Source organism: Nothobranchius furzeri, unplaced genomic scaffold, assembly GCF_043380555.1.
Source record: "Nothobranchius furzeri strain GRZ-AD unplaced genomic scaffold, NfurGRZ-RIMD1 Scf020, whole genome shotgun sequence".
NCBI classification, from domain to species: Eukaryota; Metazoa; Chordata; class Actinopteri; order Cyprinodontiformes; family Nothobranchiidae; genus Nothobranchius; species Nothobranchius furzeri.
Window position 1 is genome coordinate 4,132,118 of NW_027223037.1, and position 26,273 is coordinate 4,158,390.

Consider the following 26,273-nt stretch of genomic DNA (forward strand, 5'->3'; position numbering starts at 1 on the left):
CACACACACACACACACACACACACACACACACACACACACACACACACACACACACACACACACACACACACACACACACACACACACACACAACAATTAAAATAATGCTGATAGCATGGACTAGAAGACAGGTGATGGGTTATGTATTTAAATGATGATCAGGCTGCTGTAAAATGTAATCTCCATCCACATCCAGACACAATTATCCTCTATTCTTTCTCTATTTGCTCTGCTCTTGTCTGGGCTGATGTAGCTGACGGTGCGCGCGTCGCGCCTAACTAGCGGCTGATGCACATTTTACGCATTTGGAGAGGTGGGCTGGACGCTTTGCTTTTACTGGAAGATGGTCCACTTAACGCACGGGTGTAGACTAAATATTAATGACAAATGAAAATTAAATTGTGAGTTTTTACTTCATATTTTATAAATAAAAAGGATGGGGGAACACATTTATGACGTCTTTTTAAACTAAATTTTCTACGCCTGCTTCACTTAAGTCACTGCTTATTAAGGTCCGTCCAAAATTACCATGGGAAACGGGTAATAATGGCTCTTTGATGGGAACAGGTTGCCGACCCCTGGTATAAGATCTGAGCTGGTAAAACAAAAATCCTCATCAGCAGGCATTTTTGAAAGTGGGGGGGACACAGCTGCCAATCACAAATTTTGCCGGGGACATGTCCCCGGCGTCCCCGGTTAAAATGACGCCTATGCTTGTATCTATACGTATACTTTAAAACTTTTCAATACATTTATTTTCTTTTTAACCTTTTTTATTTACCAGTACTGTGCAGATGAAAGAGGAAGTGGAACATCATTTCAGGCCTGAACCATCGACATATAAATATGGCCTGAACAAACGGATTTTGGTTTGACAGTACTGGCCCATGTTTACGCTCCCAACCGCTTGGTGGCGGTACTGGCGCTTCAGTGTGGCTCCCTGCTGCTAACAAACGTAGAAGAAGAACAAGAACAGGAAAAAAACCCAAACGTGTATCAGCTGAGTTGGATGTAAAATCTGTTTTTCACTCGTAGTTATTTGACGCAGATCGTTTAGATGGAGAATGACGTCCTCGTGTCTCTGGAGGATTTGGGGTGAGCAACAAAAACAACTTTTACCTCCGCCGTCAGTTTCCAGAGACCCGCGCCCACCCGTATATCCGGTTTTAGCTAGTCTGTCGGTCAGCGGGATCTTTCTTTAGCTAAAACGAGCTGCTCGTCCGTTTGCTATAACTGTGATTAATTGCCTCCGTCCCGGTGGAAACAGAGCTGAAAACCGGGTTTTACGTGGCATATGCAGCCAGCTGTGTCAGCACAAACCAAACCTGACGGCTGTCTGTCAGCTCGGGAGGATCCGGTTCTGGAAAACCGGGTCTGAGAGGAGCATTGAGTGTTAATGTGGATGCTAGCGAGCTGGAATGAGCCCGGAAGAGTCTGGTTCAACATCAAATCATCTCAGACATTTAGGCGCTGGTGTGTGTGTGTGTGTGTGTGTGTGTGTGTGTGTGTGTGTGTGTGTGTGTGTGTGTGTGTTGGGTTGGTGTGTAGGTACCAAGGCCCCCTGTTGGAGGACGGAGCTCTGGATTCTGCCGCCTCTGGAGGAGCAGCCTCTCCAGAGTTCACTAAGCTTTGTGCCTGGATCGTCTCAGAGCTGAGGCTCTACCTCAGACTGGAGGAGAACGTCCACGCCACCAACTGTAAGATGGCTTTTAATCCTGATGGATTGTGGATTCTCTCTTCCACACAGAGTCAAACTGATAAAAAACTGGCTTAACTACCTACAAACACCCCACCAATGTTTTGTTTAATTGGGTATTTTAAACCTCTTCATCATGTCAGCTCTCTGGTCTCACATTTCAGCTGTTATATTCTTGACAGTCTCAGTACCTTTCAGATAGAATCATTTCAGGGCTCTGTCACTTTAACCACGCCCACCCATCCTCTGATCGGGTGCTACAGGGCAAGGAGGTCATGTTGGATATCCTGGAGGGTCATCATTCTAATTGAAGACCCAACTGGGTCCATGTTTCAACCATTCAGGTGAAGTTGAAGAATCCGGGGGTGGTCCTCCCTCTCCTCTTTTGTGCACTAAAACCACAACATGATACCTCCGCCTCCATGCTTGACAGTTGGTACATCCATCTTCTCATTGTGGCAAAACAGCTCAATCTTCATCTAATTCGAACCTAGAACCTTTATCCGGAAGACATTTTTCTCGTCCATATGGACAGCAGCAGATTCCAGTCCAGCTCGAGGGCGGCCCTTCCGGAGCAGAAGCTTTTGCCTTGGTCTCCATATTGTGTGTAACTGGCTTCCCTGTGGACGGAGACTCTGGTGTTCCAGCATGTTCTAGTTCATGGTAGACTTCAGCCTTGATGTTCCTGAACATCAGAACCTCTTTCCTGTGATCTGAGTGGAGCAGATGGGAGTTGGTCATCATGATCACTGAAGGAAATCGGCCTTGACTTCATCGAGCTGAGACATTCTAGAATCGTCTGCTTCTTCTGGGTGGATGTATGTCAAGATTTTAGCTCATGGGTAACATTTGCCTGTTTGGAAGAGAGAAAAATGGGTTTAATAACTTTTCCGTCCTGGGAAATGAAGAGTGGATATTAATGGTTAATCTTACCCTGAGTCAGCTTCCTGTTTGAACTAAACTGTGGTGTTGACCTTCTACTTGCTGCAGGTCCAAGCGAGGCAGAGGGCTTCCAACTGGAGATGAGCGGTCTTTTGTCAGAGCTCGCCTGTCCTTACGCCGTCCTCACCAGTGGAGACATCACCCAGAGGTTCCTCAGGAGGATCGACTCTCTGCTGCTCCTCAGTATGAACCTTATAACATCTGGTCCGAATACAACAGACGTTTTTCTACCTTTACACCCGAGTTAAGGAGTTAAACTCACTCCATGTGTTGGTGCCACGCCCACCTGTGTCCACCCTCAGGTCATGTGACCTGCTGACATAACTATTATGGTGAACTGTTTCAGAAAATCTCAGTTAAAACTTGCTTTTAACATTTTCTGGTGTAAAATTAATCTTTTCTCTGTTACCACCGTGTTGGATGTCTTCTCTAGACAAGCTCAGCTTATCAATATTTCTTTATCTGACTGCACCATCTAGAGGTTGAAAACTGTATCACACCAGGAGCCTTCTCCACCTAATGTGTATTATGGCTGAAAGCAACGCCTCTCCTCCGGCAGCGCGCATCTCTACCCGGCCAACGGAGCTAAAACACGGTTTAGTCACTATTTTCACATTTTGCTCTCAAACATGTTTCAAAGACTTGTTGGTCAAGGAAGAACGTTGGCAGCTCTGCATCAGTGTAGGTACGTCTTTCAACGCTCGTGCTCTGTCTGTGATGGACATCTGTACGTAAGCGTATGTCTATCGCTGCTGGCTAATGCTGAACAGCACCTAGGTCATGATCTGCAGGATGGGGGACGGGCCTAGCAAAAATTAAAATGACATATTGTCTTCACAGAACGGGGTCAGACTTTCCCTTTTACGGAGTTCTAAACAATCATACATAATTCCTGAAAGGGGGAAACTCCGGATTGCAGCTTAATCTCCTAGTTTGAGTTGGAATGATGAACAAAGCCAGTCGTCTTTATAAGTGGTAAATGGTCTGTATTTGATACAGCGCCTTCTAGAGTCCTGGAACCCCCCAAGGTGCTTTACAACCCATTTCACACGCTGGTGGGGATGAGCTACGGTGTAGCCACAGCTGCCACGGGGCGCACTGACAGAGGCGCTACCGGTCCTTGCGACCACCACCAGCAGGCAAGTGGGTTAAGTGTCTTGCCCAAGGACACAACAACAGAGTGAGCGGGACTCGAACCTGCAGCCTTCTGATTACAGGGCGAGCTCTTAACTCCTGTGCTGCCGTCGCCCCAGAAGTTAAAGTGTTGATGTTTTATTCTTCGCTAGGTTCCTCCTCCTGGTCTTCTCTGATTTCTGCAGGTGTGGCGTTTCTCACAAGGAGCTGACTTACAGCATAATTCCTTCCTGTTTTTAAGGAATTGGTGCTTCCCAGCTAGCTCTGCGTTGCTCCTCGGCTACATTTTATTATCTGGAGCATTTATTGGTTTTTCTGCTGGCTGAAGGATTTTCCCTCGGCCAGAAACTGTGATGCTAAAGGGTGAACTGCAGCCATAAGTCTAAATGAAGCATTTATAATCAAACTCATTTCAAATATGAAGTTCTGACCCTTGAATGTTGTCTTTCTGCTCTTTCATTATTGGGGGATATTATTTTCTGCCTTTTTTATGTTTTCATTTTGTTTTTCAGATGTTTCTCTGACTTTTTAAACCTGCTTCTGGACTCCATCTGGGTGACTAAATGGGTTTTAATAGATGAAAGAGCGCTGGCCATAAAATAACACCAGAGGGTTTCCATGAATGCATGAGCACTAAACGTTGAGGTGTTTTTCTGCCTCAGCCTTTTTAGTGTCAGAGCTGGAGGCGGCGAGGATGATTCTGGTCAGCAAACCTCAGCAGAAGGCTCAGGACTCTGGTAGCCCCGTCTTCCAGGAGCTGAAGGGCATCTGCATGGCACTGGGCATGTCCAAACCTCCAGCTAACATCACCATGTTCCAGTTCTTCAGCGGAATTGAGAAGAAGGTTCGTTTTAGTTTGTGTTTGAGCTTCGGTGTAGATTTACTCTCCTCTCATCTGCATGTTGCTTTATTTTCCCCTCAGCTGAGAGAAGCCATAAGTCGGGTCCCACCGAACCACGTAGGAGAGCCGCTGATGAAGAAACAGCTCGGACCAGTTCACATGGTACGAACTAGAAAAGCAGAGAAAAACACCAAGAAGTCAACAATTTTTCTCACTTTTTGTTTCCTTTTGCTGCTCCAACAGGAGAAAATAGAAGCTATAAACCAAGCGCTTGTAAATGAGTATGAAGTTAGAAGGAAGATGTTGTTGAAACGTCTGGACGTGACCGTTCAGTCCTTCAGCTGGTCGGACCGGGCTAAGGTACGTCTCGGCTCGGACTAATCACTGGTTTGATGTCATTTACCTGAGAAAAGCTGCTGAACATGTGAGCGCTTCTTGTTTTAAAGTGTGTGTGTGTGTGTGTGGGGGGGGGGGGGGGGGGGTTGTTGGGGGAGAGAGAGTGTGTGTGTCAGAAGGGGGGGGGGGGGGGGGGGGGGGGGGGGGCTTGGGTCCCATTTTTAAATTCTTTGGAACGACCTGACTGGTTTTGAACCCTGATGGCCCAGGGCGGACACGCCCACTAGGCCGCTGAGCTGGGTGGGATGTTTCTGTTCAATCCCTAACAGACCTGTCTTTGTTTTAACCCAACATTTAAAACATAATATTTAAGTAAAACTGCAGAAACTGGCACAGAAAGATTTTTAAATTATATGTTTTTACTCATCATCCAATCAGACCATCAGGTAAAGACGCTGAAGTATTTAATAGTTTTTTAACTGACCACATAAAACAGCATCAGATCAAAGGGAATGAAAGCAGAAGCTCAGGAGGCAGAGTGGCTTGTCCAGTAATCAGAAGGTTGCAGGTTCGATCCCAGGCCCCGACCAGAGAATGCTGCTGTTGTGTCCTTGGGCAAGAGTTAACTCCCTTTACCTGCTGGTGGTCAGAGGGACCGGTTGTGTCTGTGCTCTGTAGCCTCGCCTCTGTCGGGGTGCACCAGGGCAACTGTGGCTACATCGTAGCTCATCACCACCAGCGTGTGAATGACTGAATGTGTTATGAAGCGCCTTGGGGGGTTGTAGAACCATAAGAAGGTGCTGTACAAATACAGGCTGTTTCCCTCTGTTTCTCTAAATCCAGTAAATATTTAAGATTAAAAAAATATTTTACAAGTTTGATAATTTGCTAATTTTAAAGGTGCATTATGTAGAAATGAAATAAAAATTACATCCTGTGGTAAAATGTGGTTCCTGCAACTCTGAAGATTTTTGCCGACCGTCATCAAATTACAATAGTTAGTGGTGGTCGGAGGGACCGGTGGCGCCTGTGCTCGGCAGCTTCCCCTCTGTCAGTGTGCCCCAGGGCAGCTGTGGCTACATTGTAGCTCATCACCATCAGTGTGTGTGTGTGTGTGTGTGTGAATGGATGAATGATGCACTGTAGTGTAAAGCGCTTTGGAGTCCTTACTCTGAGAGGTGGTGTACAAGTGCGGGTCATTTATCATTCTTGCATACTGCACCTTTAAATGTGTTAGTTGTTTTCATTAGTTATTTAAATGAATCCTGTTGATTTTCTGAAGGTCTTTTATTTCCCGTTTAGAAGAATCATCCATGTTTATCAAACCGAAGCAGTCACTGCACAGATTATCTGAGAGCATCTCGCCATGTTTGTGAAGTTAACACACTTGAATAATGGTGTAACAATAAAAATCAACCATGTTTTACTGCAGACACGTTCTGAGAAGTTGGGTAGAGTCTACCAGCCGCTGCGCTCTGCCCTCGGCGCCAGAAGTAAAGTCTCTGTAGCACATCTTCTCGCTGCTCGACAAGACTTCTCCAAGATTCTTCGCACAAGCAGCGGCAAAATCCGAGAGAAGACGGCATGTGCCATTAATAAGGTGGGTCGACCATGTAACGCCGGGGACACACCAGCCGCCGAAGCGCCGCGAAACGGGGACCGCCTTCATTCGGCGCCCTTGTTATCCTACTCTATAGACCACATGGGCCACCGGCGCTCCAGCCCGTGCCGTGCAGTGATCGTTTCAGGGTCTGCTCTATTTTTTTCGCGAGCCACGGGTGAACCGCGTCAATTCTGGCAGGAAGTCAAACCTAGACATAAGAGGCAGGCCGGTAAATTTAACAAATTAAAGCATTTCAAAATACAATTCCGCGATGGTCAAATGTGTCCGTAAACAGACACTGCATAAAAAAACACACACACACACACACACACACACAGCGAACTTGTGTGTGTGACCACGTGAAGGGGGTGTGGTTTTGGGTGTCTTTCAACCGGAGCAAACAGGACAGAGACGCAGAAAGTCGTAGGCCAGCTATTAACAACTGGTTCACACCATAGGTTCACACACACACACATACAAACACACACAAACGGCAAGGGGGAGGGGGGTGTCGAGGAAAAGAGCAGAGAAAAGGCAGAGAGGAAATGGAGGACGCCAACAAGTGGTTAAAAGAAAGACTACGAGGCGTGCCTCGACCGGAGAAACAAGCATCTGGTCCGAACTGAGGAGCAGCGAGCAGCGGCCGAATTTCGTGAGCGCTTCGCCTCCCGGCGCTTCGGCAGCTGGTGTGTCCCCGGCGTTATACAACCCCATGATGGAGTCCTACAATGGATAGGCTGGTTTGCTGTGACCACTCGGGCAGGATGTGAGTAATAAATAAGCTGTGTGCTGATTGGCTGGTTTACCCTGATGGCTTTGTGACTGCGTGGAGCTAGAAACAGTTCAGTATCCAGATTACTCCATAGGTAAGGCATGGATCCATCTGGCATTCAGCCTGGATATTCCCGCTACACCCTGGAACGTTGCGTACCACCTGCCGACGTGAATCGTGCCTTTCATCGCTTTAAAATCTGAGCTCTGGTCGTTTTTCCTAAATAAGCGAATGTAGAAAATAACCAAGATTTCACCAAACATGCTTTTGTTTTAATTTTAGTGAAGCATCCCTGGTATTCACAAAACAACTGCATCAAGGAGCCAATTTAAATGTTAGTTATACAATAAAATATAGTGGAAATTGTATGATAATGAAATCGACTTTAGCCGGGGGTTAATAACCACATTTTACCACAACCCAATGTTTATTCTGGGACTAATGTAATTATGTTTCAAGAAAAAAAAAGGGCCACAACTTCATAAAAATGACCATTTGTTCTAATAAACTTGTTGTTTGGCAGAAATAGAAAAATGAACAAAGTTTGGAAGGTTTGCCTCCTAAGTCTAATGGTCGGTCTGTAGTTTCCACACGAACCGGTTTCATTTGCTAATGAAACGTCTTCCTCAGGTTCTGATGGGCCGGGTGCCGGACCGGGGAGGCAGACCCTGCGAGATCGAGCCGCCGCCTCCAGAAATGCCCTCCTGGCAAAAGCGTCAAGATGCCCCCCAAGGAGGAGGACACTACAGTGGGGGGCACGGAGGTAGCAGGGGGGGCTACGATAACTACTCCCAAGGTGGCCGTGGAGGCTACGAGAGAGGAGGTGGAGGAGGATACGATGACAGGGGTGGCAGAGGTGGAGGTGGACGAGGTGGGAAAGTGCAGGGAGGTTGGGTAGACGGGGGTGGCAGGGGGGCTTATAACCAGGGTCACTATCAGGATGCAGGAGGTCATCATGGGCGAGGAGGGAGAGGAGGATATGCAGGTGGAGGCAACAACCAGGGAGGCTTCCAGGATCCTGGCTACACTGGAGGAGGTGGAGGTTACCAAAACAGTTATAACCAAGAGGGGGGCTGGCATCAGGAAAGAGGCGGGGGTCGTGGAGGTCGGGGGGGTAGAGGAAGAGGAGGCAGAGGTGGCTGGGGAAGCAGAGGGGGGCAGAGTTTTAATCAAGGAGGGCAGTTTGAACAGTTCTTCCAACATGGAGGACAGCAGTTCAACCAGGCTGGCTTCAACCAGGGCCGAAACTTCACCAGCTGAAGGAGACGTCACAGCAGAGATCACATTCACTCAGTCACAAACTCATGGAACAGGTTGTGTCACCTTCGACAGTCCGCCCAAATGTTGATGAGGAGCTCAGACGTTCATACACTCATCCATTCATCTCTACAGACTGTTAAGGAACCCCAGTTCCACATAAATCACCTTTTGTTTTTTTGCCTGAGTTTTCAAGCCCAACTGCCTTGTTGGAAACGAGTCAATGAGCTGAACTCTGCTGTTCGGACCTCATTGCAACACTTAATCAGCCTTATTAAGAATTGTTCATTAAAGCATAAACTTCCTTATCCCAGCGTTGGTCCACCTGCTGCTCGCTGGATTTGGTGATTACTTGAAACCGGCAAACATTTTCCAGTTCTCATGTTTTCTTAGTGTGTGTGACATATTTAAATTTGCCTTGTTGCTCACGAAGAGCTGTAGCTGTTGGAAGGTTTGCATGGATGAGTGAATAAGCAATAAAAGTCTGTTCTAACGTTGGTGTTTGGTGGTGTGATTATTGCAGCAGGGCAGTTTACCACAAGACAAATCTGGCATGAAGTTTGATATATAAACATTTGCCTAATCAGGGTATCTGCAGGTCCTTAAAAAGTCTTAAATTTGCTTTTCCAAATTTAAGGCCTTAAAAATCCTTAAAAATGACAAATAATCCTTAAATAGTTTCCAAAAGTCTTAAATTACCAAAGACCCAATAAACAAGATTCTTTTATTTCTATAAAATTTTCGTGAATTTCTAGTTAGTGTTCAGCATTTTTTGTGTATGATATTGGCATAAGCGGAACCGTACACATTCGGTTGGTTGTGAAAGGGGGCTATTTTTAGATGAGCACGTTAAGCTAGTGGGAGTTTGCGCCATGGGGAAGTGCAACATTAATGGTAACTGGATGGCTAATCCCACGTTCACGACGCGGTTAGCACCGGTTCCAGGCAATAGCTGCAAATTATAGCTTAAATTTAATTTAAAAAATAGCTTAAATTTGGTCCAAGTGGCCTTAAAAAAGGTCTTAAAAAGTCTAAAATTTCGCTCCCTTAAGCCTGCAGATACCCTGCTAATGATCAGTAAATAAAACACAAGAAAATCATTTTCGAAATTCATTTATTTGATCAAAATTTAAAACCAATTTCTTATAGTTGTGCGCAGAGATTCCCTTGAAGGGTGTTGGACATATGTATGGTTTTGTGTATCTCAGTTATTGCTACTATAAATGAACAGTTACAGCCAAGTTCACCAACAAATAAACGTACTTTGAAACTCCGGATGTTTTGAAAAGTATATCTGGGGGCAGCATCGTTCGGGAGCAACGAAAGAGTAAAGGTTTGGCATTTCAAAGCTTAAAATTGATTAATGTGATTTCCAAGACTTTGTCAAAACTCGTAAGAAAACGTTTAAAAATGGTTGAACCAACAGTACCGTAGAAAGACACCTTCACAGCGGAGACAAAACGAATAAAACTTGTAAAATCATGTTGTGCCAACCTTTATTTTGAAATCCTTCCTCCGGATTTTTATCCCAACTGTTTCCGGGGCAGTTGCAGCTAGCCTCTCCTCCGTAATTGAGTAGAAAGAAGTCTCCCTTTGATGCAAATTAGTGTTTTCCTTGAAGGTTTAATCACCATTCCGTGATTTTTAAGATAATCTTTAACACCGGGTCATGTACCGCCACGAGCATCCCCTTCGCGGTCCTCCACCGCATTTCGTGCCGGTCTTGAGGCACCCACCCTCTATCAGACACAGTGGGCCATTTTCGGTACCACGTCCAGGACAACAACCCCAAAGACCTGCTGGACAGTTCCCACCGCCGGAAAGCTTTTACCTGCACAACAGGCCACCGAGCGACCGCTACGTGAGTGTAGGTACCCAGAGCCACTAGCTAGCGGGCTAGCCCGTGTGAAGCTAGCAGACGTTAACCGAAGCAAGGCCGCGGTACCGATACTTGCCTTTCTTCATGTGAGGAGGTTGCTTTAGTATTGAGCATACTTTTCTTCACTGCTCTATATTTTAACAAAATTCAATTTTATGGTCCTCAAAGTTAAGTAAATGTAAATCAAACGTTTTGATGGTGCTAACGGATGATTGAGTCTGTTTTTTTTACATGAAACTGAGTTTTACATGATAACGTTCACTTTCTTCCAGAAAAGAAAGTGAGCTTTTATCATACATGTTAATGTATGTGTGAATAGTCGCCAGGAAAACGATGTACTAGAGAGTTTTAGATGCTCTAAGATGTGTTTGAAAATCATTGATTTTGGTCCAGCCATAGAAACCACGGTCAGCACCTGCAAGAACGTGAACAATTACATTATTTTTATAATTTAGGTTTTTTACCGGAAGGCTGTTACAAACACATCTTTTTATCAGTGGTATCCTGATTATCAGGGCAACAACTATGCTCCTCCAGGTACCCTATCCAGCTTGTTTTAGTTGTTTCTCTGCTCCAACACCCCTATAGGATTCAGTGTAAAATTTTGGCCCCCTGGGCGTTCCACTGTCAGACACCTGATTATGTCACTGATCGTCTGACCGTCCACAACCCTGGGTGCTCTTTCAGATCTTCAGGCCAACGGCTGCTGGTATTACTCAAGCTAGTTTTAGGACCAGAGGTGGTGTGGCCTTCAGGCAGCGGCCCCCTCACTGCTGAATGCTCTACCACCAACCCTGCCCTCTTTAACCATTGTAGTCTTTTAAAAAGCAGCTGAAGATACATCTTTTTACTCAGGCTTTTTATTGATTTAAGTTTTGTACAGCTTTTTTTATGCATTTACTCTTTAAAGGTTCTATTGCTTGTATGGTAGGTTTTAATTGGTTTTTATTTCACGGAAGCTTTCTTTTATGCTTTTATGCCTTATAGGTTTGTATTTATTTAGATTTTATGGTAGTCACTCTCTGGCATTGAACCTCACCAGGCGGCCCTCCTAGCCTGGCCTGCCAGACTCATCCTCTGGTTAGTCTGCACAGAGAATGAGTCGGTAACTCACAGGCAGAGAGGCACATGAGGGGCGGGACAAGGCAGCTCAAAAATAACCAATCAGAAAAAAGATGGAAATGCTGACTGAACCACGTAACGCTGTAGTTTTTTAGCTGTAGTCAACAGTGGCGTCTGGCGACAGCGTAGACATCTTTCTTTAGAAGAAAGGCTTTTAGTGCTTCTGCTTGTTGTTTTAAAGACATTCAAGTAATTTAGAACAGAGGAAAGAGCCGCAGCGAATTCCGCTTCAGTCGCCATGTTTATGACAAACTTGGCTTTATGGTGTTTGACGAACGCTACTCAGCGCTGATTGGCTCGGGTAGAATTCTCAGGGGGCGGGGTTATTTGAATAGGAGAGTTCCCAGACCTTTTCTCTTTGCAGAATTAAACAGAGGAGGAGTCTGGCAGGCCAGGCTACTAATCTCCCCCAATTAGGGGACTTTGACTCTTAGCAGTAAAATTCATGTCCCAAATATCAACAATTGTTTACGTTCTCCAAACACAACTAAAACTACAATCAAAATAGTATTTAGATGGAAAACAAAGCTATTTTAAATATTATTAAATGAAGATTCAATGATACTTTAACTTTATTTTAGAGGAAGTCTGTTCATCATCTGCTGATTATAAACAGCAGTGTTTCCCTCAGGCTACGATTCCCCCGGTACACTCTCATGGACCAAACGTTCACACAAGCACACACCACCCCACCACGGCTGGAACATTTTCTAGGGGAAACACTGAAGGTGTGTTGTGTTGGAGTAGAACAACAAGAACATTCTGGATAGTGGACCTTCAGGACTAGGATTGTGATGTGATGCAGGGTTCCCACGCGTCCTGGAAAACCTGGAAAATGGGGTGAATTGCAAAATGTCCTGGAAATTTTTGAGTTGTCCTGGAAAATAATTTTCCCTCCTTGTGGATAAACAAACGGATTAAACATTTTGGGCAATATTGGGCTGTAGCGCTTCTCCTTTCATTTCTGCATCTAGCTGGCACAGTGCCCCACATGACACTTCCAACCAATCAGATTGCATATTCCCCTTCAGTTCCAGTTCCACTTCTGTTTTTCCAACTGTCTTTTTGGCTAGATTTACAGATTTTTCACCCCTAGATTTATTTCTCCAAAGAAGGGCCAAAAGTAGCGACTCGGTTCACGAGTATTGCTTTATCGCAGTTTATAGAGCGAGAAGTTTTTCTCCTCTCTGTTGAGTGACAAAGGAGCAGCGGAGAGCTTTTGTTTTTTTCACTCGTGTTGAGACGAGCGAACATGACGAGAGCTTCGGAATAGCAACGGATAGCAGGTAGTCTACCAGACCCGCGCTCCACTCAGTAATTCATACTTGTTCTATCGTCCGACAGCAGAAACAAAAATATGTGAATGGGTTAGGGTTAAAAATGTCATGAATTCAATTCTATCAAAATACTATGTGCTCAGAGGACAGAGCCTCAGCTGTTCATACTGTTTTTAGCTAGCTTCACAGACCACAGCCAGGAGGCAGTGAGAACTGAAGACTGGCATGGTCATTTGAACAAAGTTGTTAACGTAATTAAAGAGCAAGTAACGTCTAAATCAACTTTTTTTTGCTGATGAACTGTATAAATGAGTGTCTAATAGTGTTTTAAATGTGTGCATTCTTTATTTTAGCATTTTGGTGCATTTTCTTTAAAAATTAAAAATTCTGTCTAAAAACCACAGTATAGCGCCACCTTCAGCTGAAAACATAGAATTTGAGTCATTTTGAATAAATTTTAGCCAATGGCTAAAGAGTAAGATACTACGTAAACCAGTAGAGTACTACGTAGCAGCTCCGTGCCAAAATTATAAAAGCAACGAGCGTCTCGGCCACACCTTGTGGCGAGTGGGAGTTGGATTTGCAAGTGAGCGTAGGAGGTCAGCGGTAGTTCAGCATTAGCATATAGCATTAGCATATCCTAGTCTTTAGCATATCTTTTAGTGTTATAAATACTTATTTAGTGTTAGATTTGGCTGTTGGATATTGTAGTTTAGTTAGTGTTTGGCTGTTAGTGTAATTGGGAAAGTATTTCGGGTTTAGTGCTCCATATCGTCTTAGTATTGGTGAGTAGGTGTAGTGTAGTATGCTTGCGGTGACTCTGTGGGCATTTTACCCGCGATTCTGCACGTCTCCGTTTGAAGAGGGAGGCTGTGCCCACCGTGGCTCTTCCGCGATTTAGATGCAGCCCACCGACTCTGCTCCCCCACCACGGCGGGCTCCAGTCTGAGGTGAGTACGCTAAATAAACGTTTTAACATCTTCTAAAGACAATTCCCTACCTAAATGCAAAGTCTGAGAGACGTGGTTCACTTCCTTTAGCTAGTCAGTCGGCAATTCTGCAACAGTGGCTCTAACTGACGCAGCACTTGACAGACAGCATTACAGCGTGAAATCTAGCTTGTGACCCGGTTCTGTGAGGAATTCTGTTCAGGAGGTCGCATTTCAGGCTTTCCACATCATGTGTGACTGACTTACGTTATAATGATCACACACTAGGAATGTTATAAAGCGCCTATATGGGACAGTTTCTTTTGTATATTATCTGACTTTATAAACTCAACAACAATGTGTGCTTAAATTTTTTTTTCAGGCTAAATCTACCCAAGACACTGGCTGTCAGACTGATTTAGCTGCAAGAATGCACTTGTCCAGGCTGACGTGAAACCTTCCCTGTAGCAAAGGTGAATTATTTTTAATAATCTTCTATGTAAACATTTTATTATTACCTTCTAGTTTTAATTTGTTTTACAGATTATTGTTACACGTGATTTTATGCTCTTTTAAACATTTATAAATGTGCTGCTTCTTTGTTTTTACATAGCCAGCCAGAATGGAGTTCACAGCCGCAGTGTGTCTGGTGACCCACGGGGACCATGATGAAAATTCATCTTCCAGAAGGTCCCAGAGCAGCGTCCACACCCCCTGAAAAGACCAAGATGTAAGGTGTCTGCTGTTGATTCCAGCTTCCACCTCAGTGACAGTGCAAGCTCAGTGAACTGTTCAAGGTAAAAAAAAAATTGAAACATTTCAGAATTTTTAAGATATTAACAATTAAATAAGTATGTGATTACATCATGACGGAGGCTACTGATTCTGGCCCCGTGACACTTGGTGGTGACGTGTGAGCTGATTCACCTGGAAAACAACTTTTACATTAAATATTTTGTTTTTGCTATCAAAAGTAAATTAACTAATAACCTGCATTATTGCAGGACACTCAGCAAAATATGGACTCTACACCATGAGGCAGGCACACGTTCATATTCTATAAGAGCACATAAGGTGAGCAACACCACATATTATTGTACACTGTCCTGAATTTGTTTTCTTTCTGCATCTCATTAGCCTGGCTGATCACCTGATAACTCTGTCATCTGGTTATGACAGCATGAGGATGTCCTCACACACCTGTAACCTATCAGCTCATCTGGCAGAATAGAGAGAGAAGAGACAACACCACATCTCCTGTTCCTGGAAAGCCTTCAGCCATCCTTCGATGACTGAGAACCTCCATCAGCTCTGTCTCCTGTCTGCCCACAATTATTATAATAAATATTGTGTTTGACAAGTTTTTTTGTGCTGCCAAATATCTCATATAGATTCCAGTTTTGATATTTTAATGGATATTTATAAATTACATTAATTGAGTTATCACATTGCATGTTTAACTAGCTCTATTGTGATGAATTAAACTAGCACCTCACTGTTAAAAGCTCGTTTTAATTTCAAGCATGTTTAAGTATTTATGGACATGAACAAAAACAGGAAATATATAAATTGAGATTTATTTAATTAATATAACAAATAAGGAGGAAAGAGTCATTGAAAGGCACATTCTTCTGGAAGCTCCTGATCCTGATGGCACCAGCAGAGGAGACCACCTGCAGACACCAGAGACCAGCTGCAGACACCAGAGGACCTAGAACCAAGAGAGCAGCTGTTATCAGTAAATAAATAAATCAGGGCAGTTTTAGTGAGCTTAACACATTACAGAATAATTTTCTCATGGGGTATTTTCATAACTTTATGCAGCAGACTGTAACTTGAGCCCAGAGCTACCGGAGAGCTGCTATCCAGCACGTTTCAGTGGATTTTCCTGCTTTAACAGGTTAGATTAGCTGTTAAGCAGCTCAGCTATTTGTTGCTGATTAAAACCAGGTGTGCTGAAACAGATAAACCTCTAAAACATGCTGAATACTAGCTCTCCAGGGCCGTGGAGACAAACCCTGCAGCTAATCCAATGCTATGGCTAACGGCTACTTACGTTCAGAGGTGGTTCTGTTGGGTCGGTTCTGGGAGTTACAGGCAACTCACAAGCTCACAACAATAAGGCTCAGGTCCGCTTGTCTCCTCCAAATAGACTTGGTCCCTTTCTTCTCGAGTGTCTGGGTAAGGAGGGGGAGAAACATCCTCCACTTCTAATAACTGCATAGAGTGAAGGGAGCTAGCATCGTCTAGTTAGCCGTCGTCTTCGTCACTGCCGCGGCTCCGCCCTCTCGGTCCTCCAGGCAACGCCTACTAATGTTGCATTTTTTAAAATTGATACGTGGGTAGAGAAGGACTCCGAGGCTCAATTGACCCGCTCTTTAAATTGAATTCAACACAGCTAAATTAATAACTAGAATGATTTTAAGTGGTAACTATATATTTATCATAGTAATGCTATGTACAGTCCAGACTAAAAAGGTAGCGAACAACTACAAGTACTTATCTCAGAGGTAGAAAAAAAAATTTCAGGTCCAATATGTCTGTGGTGTTAGCGGGAGATATTAGCCTAGTCACCCACCCTGAATCTTGTTTCTGGATGACTGGACTAACCTAAAATGACCAGTACTGGAACAACAAAATGCAGTTTAACATCCATCTATGTGAAATAAGCAGTAAAGTGTAATGTGGTGTGTACAGTAAGTATAATACATAGAATATGAAAGATATAAAAGAGCTAAGGTTTGAAAAGCAGGCCTAATGAATAAACAGTCAATATAAGTATAAGTCAGGATACCTGGGGATGGACTGTTCAATCTCGGGGGCAGAAGTTGCTGAGGTAGTCAAACAACTACACAGCGGCAGAGCCCCAGGGGTGGATGAGATTCGTCCTGGGTATCTCAAGGCTATGGATGTTGTAGGGCTGTTGTGGTTGACACGTCTCTGCAACATTGCGTGGTCATCGGGGCAGTTCCTGTGGAGTGGGCAGACTGGGGTGGTGGTCCCCATCTTTTAGAAGGGTGACCAGAGGGTGTGTTCCAACTATGGGGGATCACACTCCTCAGCCTCCCTGGAAAAGTACTGGAGAGGAGGGTCCTTTCGATAGTTGAATCTCAGATTAAGGAGGAGCAATGTGGTTTTCGTCCTGGCTGTGGAACTGTGGACCAGCTCTGTACCCTTGCAAGGGTGATGGAGGGGGCATGGGAGTTTGCCCGACCAATCCACATGTGTTTTATGGATTTGGAGAAGGCTTATGACCGTGTCCCCAGGGGCACTCTGTGGGGGACGCTCCAGGAGTATGGGGTGGGTGGCTTTCTGTTCCGGACCATTCAGTCCCTTTACCAGAGGAGCGTGAGTTTGGTCCGCATAGGTGTTAGTAAGTCGGACCTGTTCCCGGTGAGGGTTGGACTCCACCAGGGCTGCCCTTTGTCACCGGTTCTGTTCATTACCTTTATGGACAGAATTTCTAGGCGCAGCCGTGGTGTGGAGTGTGTCGAGCTTGATGGCAGGAGAATCTTGTCTTTGCTTTTTGCGGATGATGTGGTCCTCCTAGCTTCATCCAGCTCTGACCTTCAGCTCTTGCTGGGTAGGTTCGCAGCCGAGTGTGAAGCGGCTGGGATGACGATCAGCACCTCCAAATCTGAGACCATGGTTCTCGACCGGAAAAGGGTGGCTTGCCAACTCCGGGTCGGGAGAGAGGTCCTACCTCAAGTGGAGGAGTTTAAGTATCTCAGGGTCTTGTTCACGAGTGAGGGTAGGAGGGATCGGGAGATCGACAGGCGGATTGGTTCGGCGTCTGCAGTGCTGCGGACGTTGAGCCGATCTGTCATGGTGAAGAGGGAGCTGAGCCAGAAAGCCAGGCTCTCGATTTACCGGTCAATCTACGTCCCAATCCTCACCTATGGTCATGAGCTTTGGGTAATGAACGGAAGAACGAGATCGTGGATACAAGTGGCCAAAATGAGTTTCCTCCATAGGGTGGCCGGGCTCAGCCTTAGAGATAAGGTGAGGAGCTTGGACATTTGGGAGGGACTCGGAGTAGAACCGCTGCTCCTCCGGATCGAAAGGAGTCAGTTGAGGTGGTTTGGGCATCTGGTCAGGATGCCTCCTGGACGCCTCCCTGGGGAGGTGTTTCGGGCATGTCCTGCCGGCAGGAGGCCCCCGGGTCGACCCAGGACACGTTGGAGAGGTTACATCTCCAATCTGGTCCGGGAACGCCTTGGGGTCCTGGTGGAGGTGGCCGGGGAGAGGACGGTCTGGAGCTCCCTAGTTGGGATGCTGCCCCCGCGACCCAGACCTGGATAAGCGGAGGAAGACAACGACGATTTCAATCAGCACAGTGAATTAACCTGGTTCAGTTGCTGAGCAGAACAAAAACATGACATGGAGATGACTTGATGATGCCACAATGTCACACCTCTGGTATGAACTAAAGTAGAGAATAACTTCTGTTTTTGTTGTGTTGCATTGTAAGTAGAAGAAAGCAGGTGGGATTCTGAAAGACAAAAATCTTTCCACAACTATACTGTCAAAATAAAGGTGTAGGTAGGTACAATATCATATCTGTTTCTAAATATATTGGGATATCGGCAAACCGTAATTATGATAACTTGACTTGTACACTGAAAAAGTCTTGAAATTGTCCTGGAAAAGTCCTGGAAAATAATTTCAAGAAAAGAGTGGGAACCCTGTGATGCTTTGTAAGGGATATACCGATGTCAGTCACAACCTTAAAGTAATTGAGCTCATCTTTTATTTTTCCACGTCTCTGTTGGAATCCAGGCGTAGTCGACTAGATCGTGCGCGGCACTCTGTCGAGGATTAACGCATCAGTACAGCAAGTGTCTACGTAAACTCGGCCCATGAAATATCAAAATATGATTTGGTCATGTGGTCGTTTTTTCATTTAGTAATTTTGATTCCGTATTAAATAAAAACATTTTGTTAAGCAACTACTTATTTCGGTCAGCCTCATCGAATATTTGCTGTAGTTCTGCTTCAGTTCCAGCAGTCTGTATTCAGATGTGAATCAGAGTCTGATGACATTTCTGTTCAAGTTCTTCATCGACATGTGTAAGTTTGCTGTATTTTTCTGTTTTGTCTTCAATTAAATAGCCAGAAATGTCTGAACAGTGCTGTTTGTATACTTTAGGCATAGATTTGGATTCATTCAAAGATTAAAGCATTTTCAGATTAGTTTACTCCTGATCAAATTGCTTTCATTTATGTTTTTTTTTATTCAATCAATGTGGAGTAAATAAGTCAATAAAAAATGCCATTGACTCATTTTCTAATGTTTTCCAGGGTAAATGTCAAAGCCCTGGCTGGACCTTGAGAGGAGGGAGAACACAGTTGATTTGGTCTTCTTCCCTTTTGCTTTTGTTAAATAAAACCTTTGAAGAAACGCTTGACAATATTGTAAAGAACCAAGAACATGTTTTACTCTCTTGCTTTTGTCAATTTTGTTTTCACCAAAGGATCAGTTGTTGTTTCAAATCTTCGTCTAAACGAGTTTTAAAAAAGCTTCCAAAATACATTTGTTGGTTTTCTGCTTCTTTAATCCTGACTGTCTTAATGTTGTTGAACGTAAACCTGGTGTAAACCTGGTGCTGTGAGAATACGTTTAAAGACCTGTGTGTTGTCTTTTTTTCATAATGTGTTAAAGATGTACTGTACTCACTCACACACATATACACACACACACAATTTGTCATTTGGGACTACCGTGTTTTCTCAGTTTTTTTTTTCTTCTGGCATGCACAAATAGAAAACGAGTATGAACCCCTCTAGTGTTTGGGTCGATGCAGCAGGTTAAAGAAAGTTTACCATAGGAATTGATGCCGATAGCCTCCGGTGTCCGCAGACACCTGCAGACAAAAGGGAATTTAAATGAGTGATTGAGTATTTGGATTAGATTTAATCCCAGAGGCAACATTTAAGAAATCCACACCGTTTGGATTCAAGGATTCACCAGTTGGACTTCTGTTTTCTGCTAAATGGACCGAGATATATTAGGTGATAAGGAACTTTCATAATCAGTGTCCATTAATGAGCTATTTCCACAAGAACAGAAGCAAACGTTCAGAAAACACAACTGTTGTACTCAAGCTTTTCCAATGTGGAGGTTCAGGTAATTCTCTCAGCTCTGCTCATGTGGAGACTTCATTAACTTGTAAAGAGAAGACCCGGTGGAGAAACGGCCAAGGTCTATACAGAGTGGAGGCTGATGTGCCACTGTGTCAGCCCAGCCCAGGCCTCTGGAAGCACTGGCTACTACCGCAGCAAAATGATGCTGGCTCAGTCAAGAGTGACGCAAAAAACTGCAGCTTTGTTATTTTCATGATCATGTCTGAAATCACGATTTAGATCAGAAAACGACCAATCGTTCAGCTTCACTTCTTATCCAGATCAACAAATTTCTAGGTTTATTTTAAAAGTAAACGTAAGCCTTTACTGGAAATTTCTGATCTGCTTAGCTCATTTGTTAGTTTTTTTTGTTTTTGAGTGATTGAGCAACTGACCACTGAGTTTTATTTAGACTTCATTTTTGCTGTTGATTATTGCAGTTCTAACTTGTACAGCTCTATAACATGAACTCTGAACACTCTCAGCCCCACTGTAGCAACTTCTCCATAGACCGTAGTACAGTGATTGCTGTCGGAGGCAGCCAGCAGATTGCCCCTCCTGCAGATTCACCACATCTTCAAGTTCCACTGTGGAACCCCCCACAGATGGGACATCTTGTTTCAGACAACAGGTATGTATATGTGCATAGGTTTTTTTCTAGGGTTTGCTACAGAGGCAAACCCTAGAAGTCATGGTTTCAGTAGTGATACTTTTTTAGTACTATTTAAATTACATGCCTGTTTTCTAGTGATCAAGCTGGCGAGGAGTTCCTGAGATGTATTGCAGCCAACAAACCTCTACCAGATTATCTCAAAGGCAATATGGCATTAAACCTGGCTGATGCACTCAAGTCTGCTGAAACACTGAAAGTTTCAGTCAAGTCGGTGACCAAGAGTAAGAGCCGTAGTCGAAGTCAAAGCCGAACCCGTGGCAGATCTCGAGCCAAGAGCCGAGCAAGGAGTCGAAGCAGAGGAAGGAGCAAAAGTCATGTTCGTGGCAAGAGTCGAGCCAAAAGCCAAACGCGGGCTTGCAGTAGGAGTCGGAGCCGGGGCAAGCAGAGTCACAAACGGAGCAAAAGTCGAGTCAGAAGATCTAGGTCCCGAAGCAGCAGTAGTGAAAAGAGCCATGGCAAAGACAGGAAGAGGAAGAGAAGCCCTGACATCAGCAGCAACAATCTGACTGGAAACCGTCTGTTTGAAGGACTCAAACTAGTCATGAACAGCAAAGATGTGGAAGAGCGGTTGCCCTCTCTCAAAGATGCCATCCTTGGTATTCAGGTAGAGCTCATCACATATTTTACATGTTGTGCATTGTTTAAAGCTGGATTAATAGTATCTGTTGCATCACTAGCATTCTCATTGAGCTAGTACCTCACTGGGGCATAATCAAATGCAAACAACATTTGTGGCAAAGTTTTAGTTGTACACCACTTTTCAAGTTACACAGATTAAATAGATTTCACTCTCATTTAAAACATACTTGCAGAAAATCCAGGAACATGTAACATTTGCATTTTGTCAAGATTTTTTCATGAGTTTAACCATTAGAAACAACCTAATTTTCAGAGTGTAATAGTTGTTAATTCTTTTGACAGGCTTCATGTGGAAAAAAGACAGTGGAGAACGTGTCTGATGAGCCCAAACATCAGCAATATGACAGCATCGACCCTTTCACAACACTGGAGAATGAAAGCATCTTGCTTCCACATGAAAGAGTAGTTGGTGACTTCTCTTGGCTTCAAGAAAAAAGCCAGGAGGAAATTTCTGTCCTGAAAGCCAAAGAGTTTGAAGAAGAAGAGTCATTTTTGTATGGGTCTGGGGGTTACCTCCAAACTGAAGAACATGCCAAACATCTTGGTGCACAAGAACCCCTTCAGATGGCATCATCTGCCTTTGCCAATGCCAGTCTGGATAAGTTGGAGTTTGACAAAATCAAGAAAATCCTCGATAGTTTGGGAGGAACATCGGATATTGGCAAGATGGTAATGAATACTCAAATGATAAAGGAAGGCAGTGAAGCCTTTCCTGCTATTTTAAATTCAGACGTAGCAGTGGAGACTCTGAAAAACCCAAGTGTACGGAAATCCCTGGAGTCGTTGCAGTCTCTGATCAGAGGTAAGAACTTCTGTGTTCAACAGGGCTGTTTATTTCTAATGAAGATGAAGACATTAGCCTTTGCTTTTTCATGTTAAAGCTGTACATTCATTATGGTTGGTGTGGAAGGTGCCCTTGTTCTTCATCCGTTAGGACCTGCAGTTTATTTTATTTGTTCTCCTGTGTTCACCATAGCTTGTGCAGCATAATCAAATGTCAACTAGTGTGAACCATTCCAGCCTGCATTGCGTCATAAGTAGGGTGGCCACGTGTTCCCATTGTGTTGGACCATCCTGCATTTCCATAACTTTCCATGTCTCACATATTGAGATATTGTCTCTTAAGATGTGGCCACCAAAAATAAAGGTCATTCACACTTTAATTTCTTTGGTCTGCCTTTAGCTTTGATTACAGTACGCATTTTCTGTGGCATTGTTTTGATTAGCTTCTGCAATGTCACAAGATTTGTTTCCATACAGTCTTGCATAAAATTTTCACCAAACTCTTGGATTGATGATGGTAGAGTCTGACCCAGGGGTGCCCAACCCTGGTCCTAGAGGGCAGGTATCCAGCATGTTTTAGTAGTTGAATCACCTGTGCAGCAGCTCATCAGGCTCTGCAGAATCCTGCTAATCACCTGCTCATTAAAATCAGGCATGTTGCAAGAAGGTTAAAACTAAAGTATGCTAGATACCAGCCCTCCAGAACCAGGATTAGGCACTCCTGGTCTGACTGCCTTCTCCATCACATCCCAAAGATGGAGTTATGGTCCTGACTCTGTGGTGATCGATCCACGTGTGAAAATGATGTCTCATGCTCCCTGAACCAGTCTTTCACTATCTGAGCCTGATGAATTCCGGCATCGTCGTCTTGGAATATGGCCGTGCCATCAGGGAAGATGGAATAACCTGGTCATTCAGGATATTCAGGTAGTCAGCTGACCTCATTCTTGGAGCACATCCTGTTGCTGAAACTAGACCTAACCACCAGCAGCAAGCCCAGATCATAGCACAGCCCCCACAGGCTTGTACAATAGGCACTAGGCATGATGGGTGCATCACTTCATCTGCCTCTCTTCTGACCCTGATGCACCGTCACTCTGGACCAGGGTCCATCTGGACTCATCAGACCAGTTTTAATAATGCGTTGGACAGTTCTGAACCCAGTTTCTGCACCTCCTTAGATGTTTTCTCTGCTTGATGCCAATGATCGGACCCTTATCACACACACTAACATCTTTTCCACCACCAGATATGTCTTTCCACACGGCTGTTTGGGAAATGAGAAGCAGCTTATGGCACCAGTTGGGTTAAATAAGTTGTTGCAGCTGAAAGATAATCACCCATGCAGTCATTATCCCATAGGAGGCCTAATTACCTGTTTAACTACCTGTTAATAGTTAAAGGGATACTCATGCAGCATTTTTATATTTTTGTTTAAAAAAAATTCTTAAGTATGTGCAAAAATGACACTTTACAGCAGGATTATACAATTCTTTGCCTGGAAGGCCGATATACACCATATTTTAGTTTTTCTGCTTCTGATGTCAATCAGCAAGTGATTAACAGGCTTCTGCAGAGCCTGATGAGCTGCTGCACAGGAGATTAAATGAAGTGTGTTGGAGCAGAAAAGCCACTGAATCATGCTGGATCCTGGTCCTCCAGGACCAGAATTGAATACACCAGCTTTACAGGGTTAATGAAAGGTCACTCAGACCTCCACTGCCCCATGTGGCCAGAATACCGCATTTGCAACTTCAGACTGGCAAGCCACCACAGGTTGGACTTCAGGCTGGGCAGTGTATTTGTTCTGTGTTAATAGTAATTCAAAAGCTAACGAGAAGCCCAGAAATTTTAGCTTTTATTACTCAGACTCATATTGTCCCTCATTTGGGACAAGAATTGTATAATCCTGCTGTAAAGGGTCATTTTTGCACATACTTGCTAAAAAAAATTTTTTTAATAAAAATATAAAAATGCTGCATGAGTATCCCTTTAACTACTAACAGGTAGTTAAACAGGTAATTGGGCCTCCTATGGGATCTGGTCACCCTATCCATGGGTGTGTTTGTGAGTTTGACCCTAATAAGGAGCAGATTTGTAGGGAACAAAGGTGCAATGTGCACTTGCACATAGAACATGGTCAAGACAAGGTCTTATTAAGCCTAAAAGGCAATCTCAGTACAAATATCAGCAGAGCTGCAGTAAACTAAATGATGAAGACTCATGATGTTTTCAAGATAAGTTTCGGTTTTAGCTTTGTTATTTTATTTTACTTACTGTATATTTTACTACCTCCTTACTTGAGCTGTCTTTGGTGAGCGCAAAGTCAATTTTGTTGTACACCTGTACAATGTCAATAAAACAGTCTTGAATCTTCATATAAAATATCAGCAACAGCTTAAAGGCAGATCATAAAAGTAGGTCTTCAGCCTCAGTTTAAAAACCACTACTGATGAGGAAAGTACGTTACATATTTCTGGACTTGCTGCCGAGAACGCCTCATCCCCTCTGTCTTCAGCCGAGCTCTGGCAGCCAAAGGCAACAGCTGCTTCTCAGAGCGGAGCATTCGAGCAGGGACTTGTGGCTGCGACAACTCCGTCCGGTTAGCTGGAGCCATCCCACAGTGCTTTAAAAACCAATAAGAGTCTGAAAATCTGAAATTGACAGATCGCCTATGTCGAGCAGCCGGAATTGATGTCACGTGTTTTATTTATATATTTTTGCTTGGCCTCCAAGAGTTGCTGCGGCATCTTTAAAATGAAATAATGGTTTTTGGTGAGGATGAAATTGTCAGAAGTATTTAGTGACAGCTTGAGATGTACCAAGCAAACAACTTAAACCATTATTTTTGTTCAGTGAATACTGTTGATCTGATTATTTTTTTTTATTTTGGTTTTTACCTTAATAAGCAACAAAGGACAAACGGGCAAGAAGCAACGGACAATCAGAAACCTCCTCTGAAAAACAGAAGGTGCGTGATTTTCCAGTAGTATTTAGTCTTGCAGTAAAAAAATTAAAACACTTTTCTTAAACCCCAACATGTTTTTCTACCCTGTTTCACAGGCTGGCGACAATGAAAAGAAGAAAAAAGACAAACAAACTAAAATAAAAGAACTGGAATCACTGGCACAAGAATTGGATGTTTTGCTTCGAGAGGATGGTAACCAAGTCTTCTTTTACATTTTAGGGGATGTTTTGATGCTTTCTTTTTTTATGTAAATTATTCCATGAACCTCTAGAGCTGGATGATATGTGTTTTAGCTGAATTCCCAAATAAAATCATTATATTTATTTAGTATCCTGCTTCTACACAACTGGTTTTAATCAGCAGGTGAGTAACAGGCTTCTGCATAGATTGATGAGCTGCTGAAAAGGCAATTCAACCACTCAATCAGGAGTGTTGGAGCAGGGAAACTGCTGAAACATGCAGAGTAGTGGCCCTCAAGGACCAGGATTGCCCATCCTGCTCTAGATGAAGCAGAAACATGTCATCTAGTCTTAAACATGTCTGCTGCCCCCTGGTGGTGAGGGTACTTTTTTTTTCCCCAACATTAGGTTTTTATAGAATTACAGAATCAAATAAAACTGATTATAAAGCTAGCTGTTATAGTAACATTAGTTACGGGTTAAGATGGCTGCTGTGGCACAAACACAAACTAGACCAGTTATAGGTAATTAGTTAAACTTAGTGCGGTAGTCTTTAAAGTGAGGGTCAAGCCCTGGGTGGAGACGTATTTCATCCACACTTCCTGTTAGGAAAACGCTTCTGAAGGAGGCGTCTCCTGGTGGATGGAGAGAGCGTCACTGAGGCAGTGGTAGACCGCAAGCCCCCTCAACCCCACCCCCGCACTGTCGGAGTTTCTCAATCTAAAAACAAGTTGTTATCGAGCGTGTGCACGCAAGCACACAAGACTTACCGCTCAGGAGAAAAGCAGACACAGATTCTGCAGCATTCTGGAGGATTTCCTGTTAACAGCGAACATTAGATGAAAAGGGGAGGAGGGCGTTTTTTTTTCAAGGAGGCGAGCGGCTCAGAGGCTAATGTGCCATATCGGCAGGTGAGTGGCTGAGCCAGGTGAAGGTGCGGCTGCCTCACCTGGAGACCAGTGCAGTGCAGCCACGTAGTCATTTGTTGATAACGTTTTCCAGCTTAGCCATCAGCTGATTCTACATGTATGTGGGGCAAAAAAGTATTTAGTCAGCCACCGATTGTGCAAGTACTCCCACTTAAAATGATGACAGAGGTCAGTAATTTTCATCATAGG

The 26,273-nt window shown here is 44.0% G+C and overlaps 2 protein-coding genes and 2 long non-coding RNA genes across 6 annotated transcripts in view; 3 read left to right on the plus strand and 1 right to left on the minus strand.

The window, feature by feature from the left end:
• The first annotated feature begins 940 nt into the window (after positions 1-940).
• Positions 941-9,080, plus strand: fam98a (family with sequence similarity 98 member A). Its single transcript, XM_015977029.3, has 8 exons — positions 941-1,097; positions 1,551-1,699; positions 2,689-2,823; positions 4,437-4,618; positions 4,697-4,777; positions 4,859-4,975; positions 6,384-6,551; positions 7,957-9,080. Exons 1-8 carry the CDS (start codon positions 1,060-1,062, stop codon positions 8,584-8,586), a joined length of 1,500 nt encoding a protein of 499 aa, XP_015832515.3. The 5' UTR covers positions 941-1,059; the 3' UTR covers positions 8,587-9,080.
• Positions 9,081-10,022: 942 nt separating this feature from the next.
• Positions 10,023-26,273, plus strand: part of LOC107397123 (uncharacterized) — a 28,011-nt gene continuing 11,760 nt past the window's right edge. Inside the window, exons 1-6 of one of the 2 annotated variants that reach the window (XM_015977025.3) lie at positions 10,023-10,450; positions 20,399-20,544; positions 20,662-21,190; positions 21,508-22,027; positions 24,918-24,979; positions 25,072-25,168. In XM_015977025.3, the coding sequence (XP_015832511.3) occupies positions 10,253-10,450; positions 20,399-20,544; positions 20,662-21,190; positions 21,508-22,027; positions 24,918-24,979; positions 25,072-25,168 (1,552 nt within the window). In that variant the 5' untranslated portion in view covers positions 10,023-10,252. The remainder of the gene's footprint in view (positions 10,451-20,398; positions 20,545-20,661; positions 21,191-21,507; positions 22,028-24,917; positions 24,980-25,071; positions 25,169-26,273) is intronic. The other variant, XM_015977027.3, reaches the window with a different exon arrangement.
• LOC139064404 (uncharacterized) lies at positions 14,425-15,154 on the plus strand. Of its 2 annotated transcripts, none has more exons than XR_011517473.1 (3): positions 14,425-14,587; positions 14,795-14,828; positions 14,928-15,048. It is a non-coding gene; the product is annotated as an uncharacterized lncRNA (long non-coding RNA). The 2 variants fall into 2 exon arrangements; XR_011517474.1 differs by having other exon boundaries at positions 14,449-14,587; positions 14,795-14,864; positions 14,970-15,154.
• Positions 15,333-15,993, minus strand: LOC129154515 (uncharacterized). The gene is made up of 2 exons (XR_008559818.2): positions 15,847-15,993; positions 15,333-15,501 (listed from the first exon to the last, which is right to left on the minus strand). It is a non-coding gene; the product is annotated as an uncharacterized lncRNA (long non-coding RNA).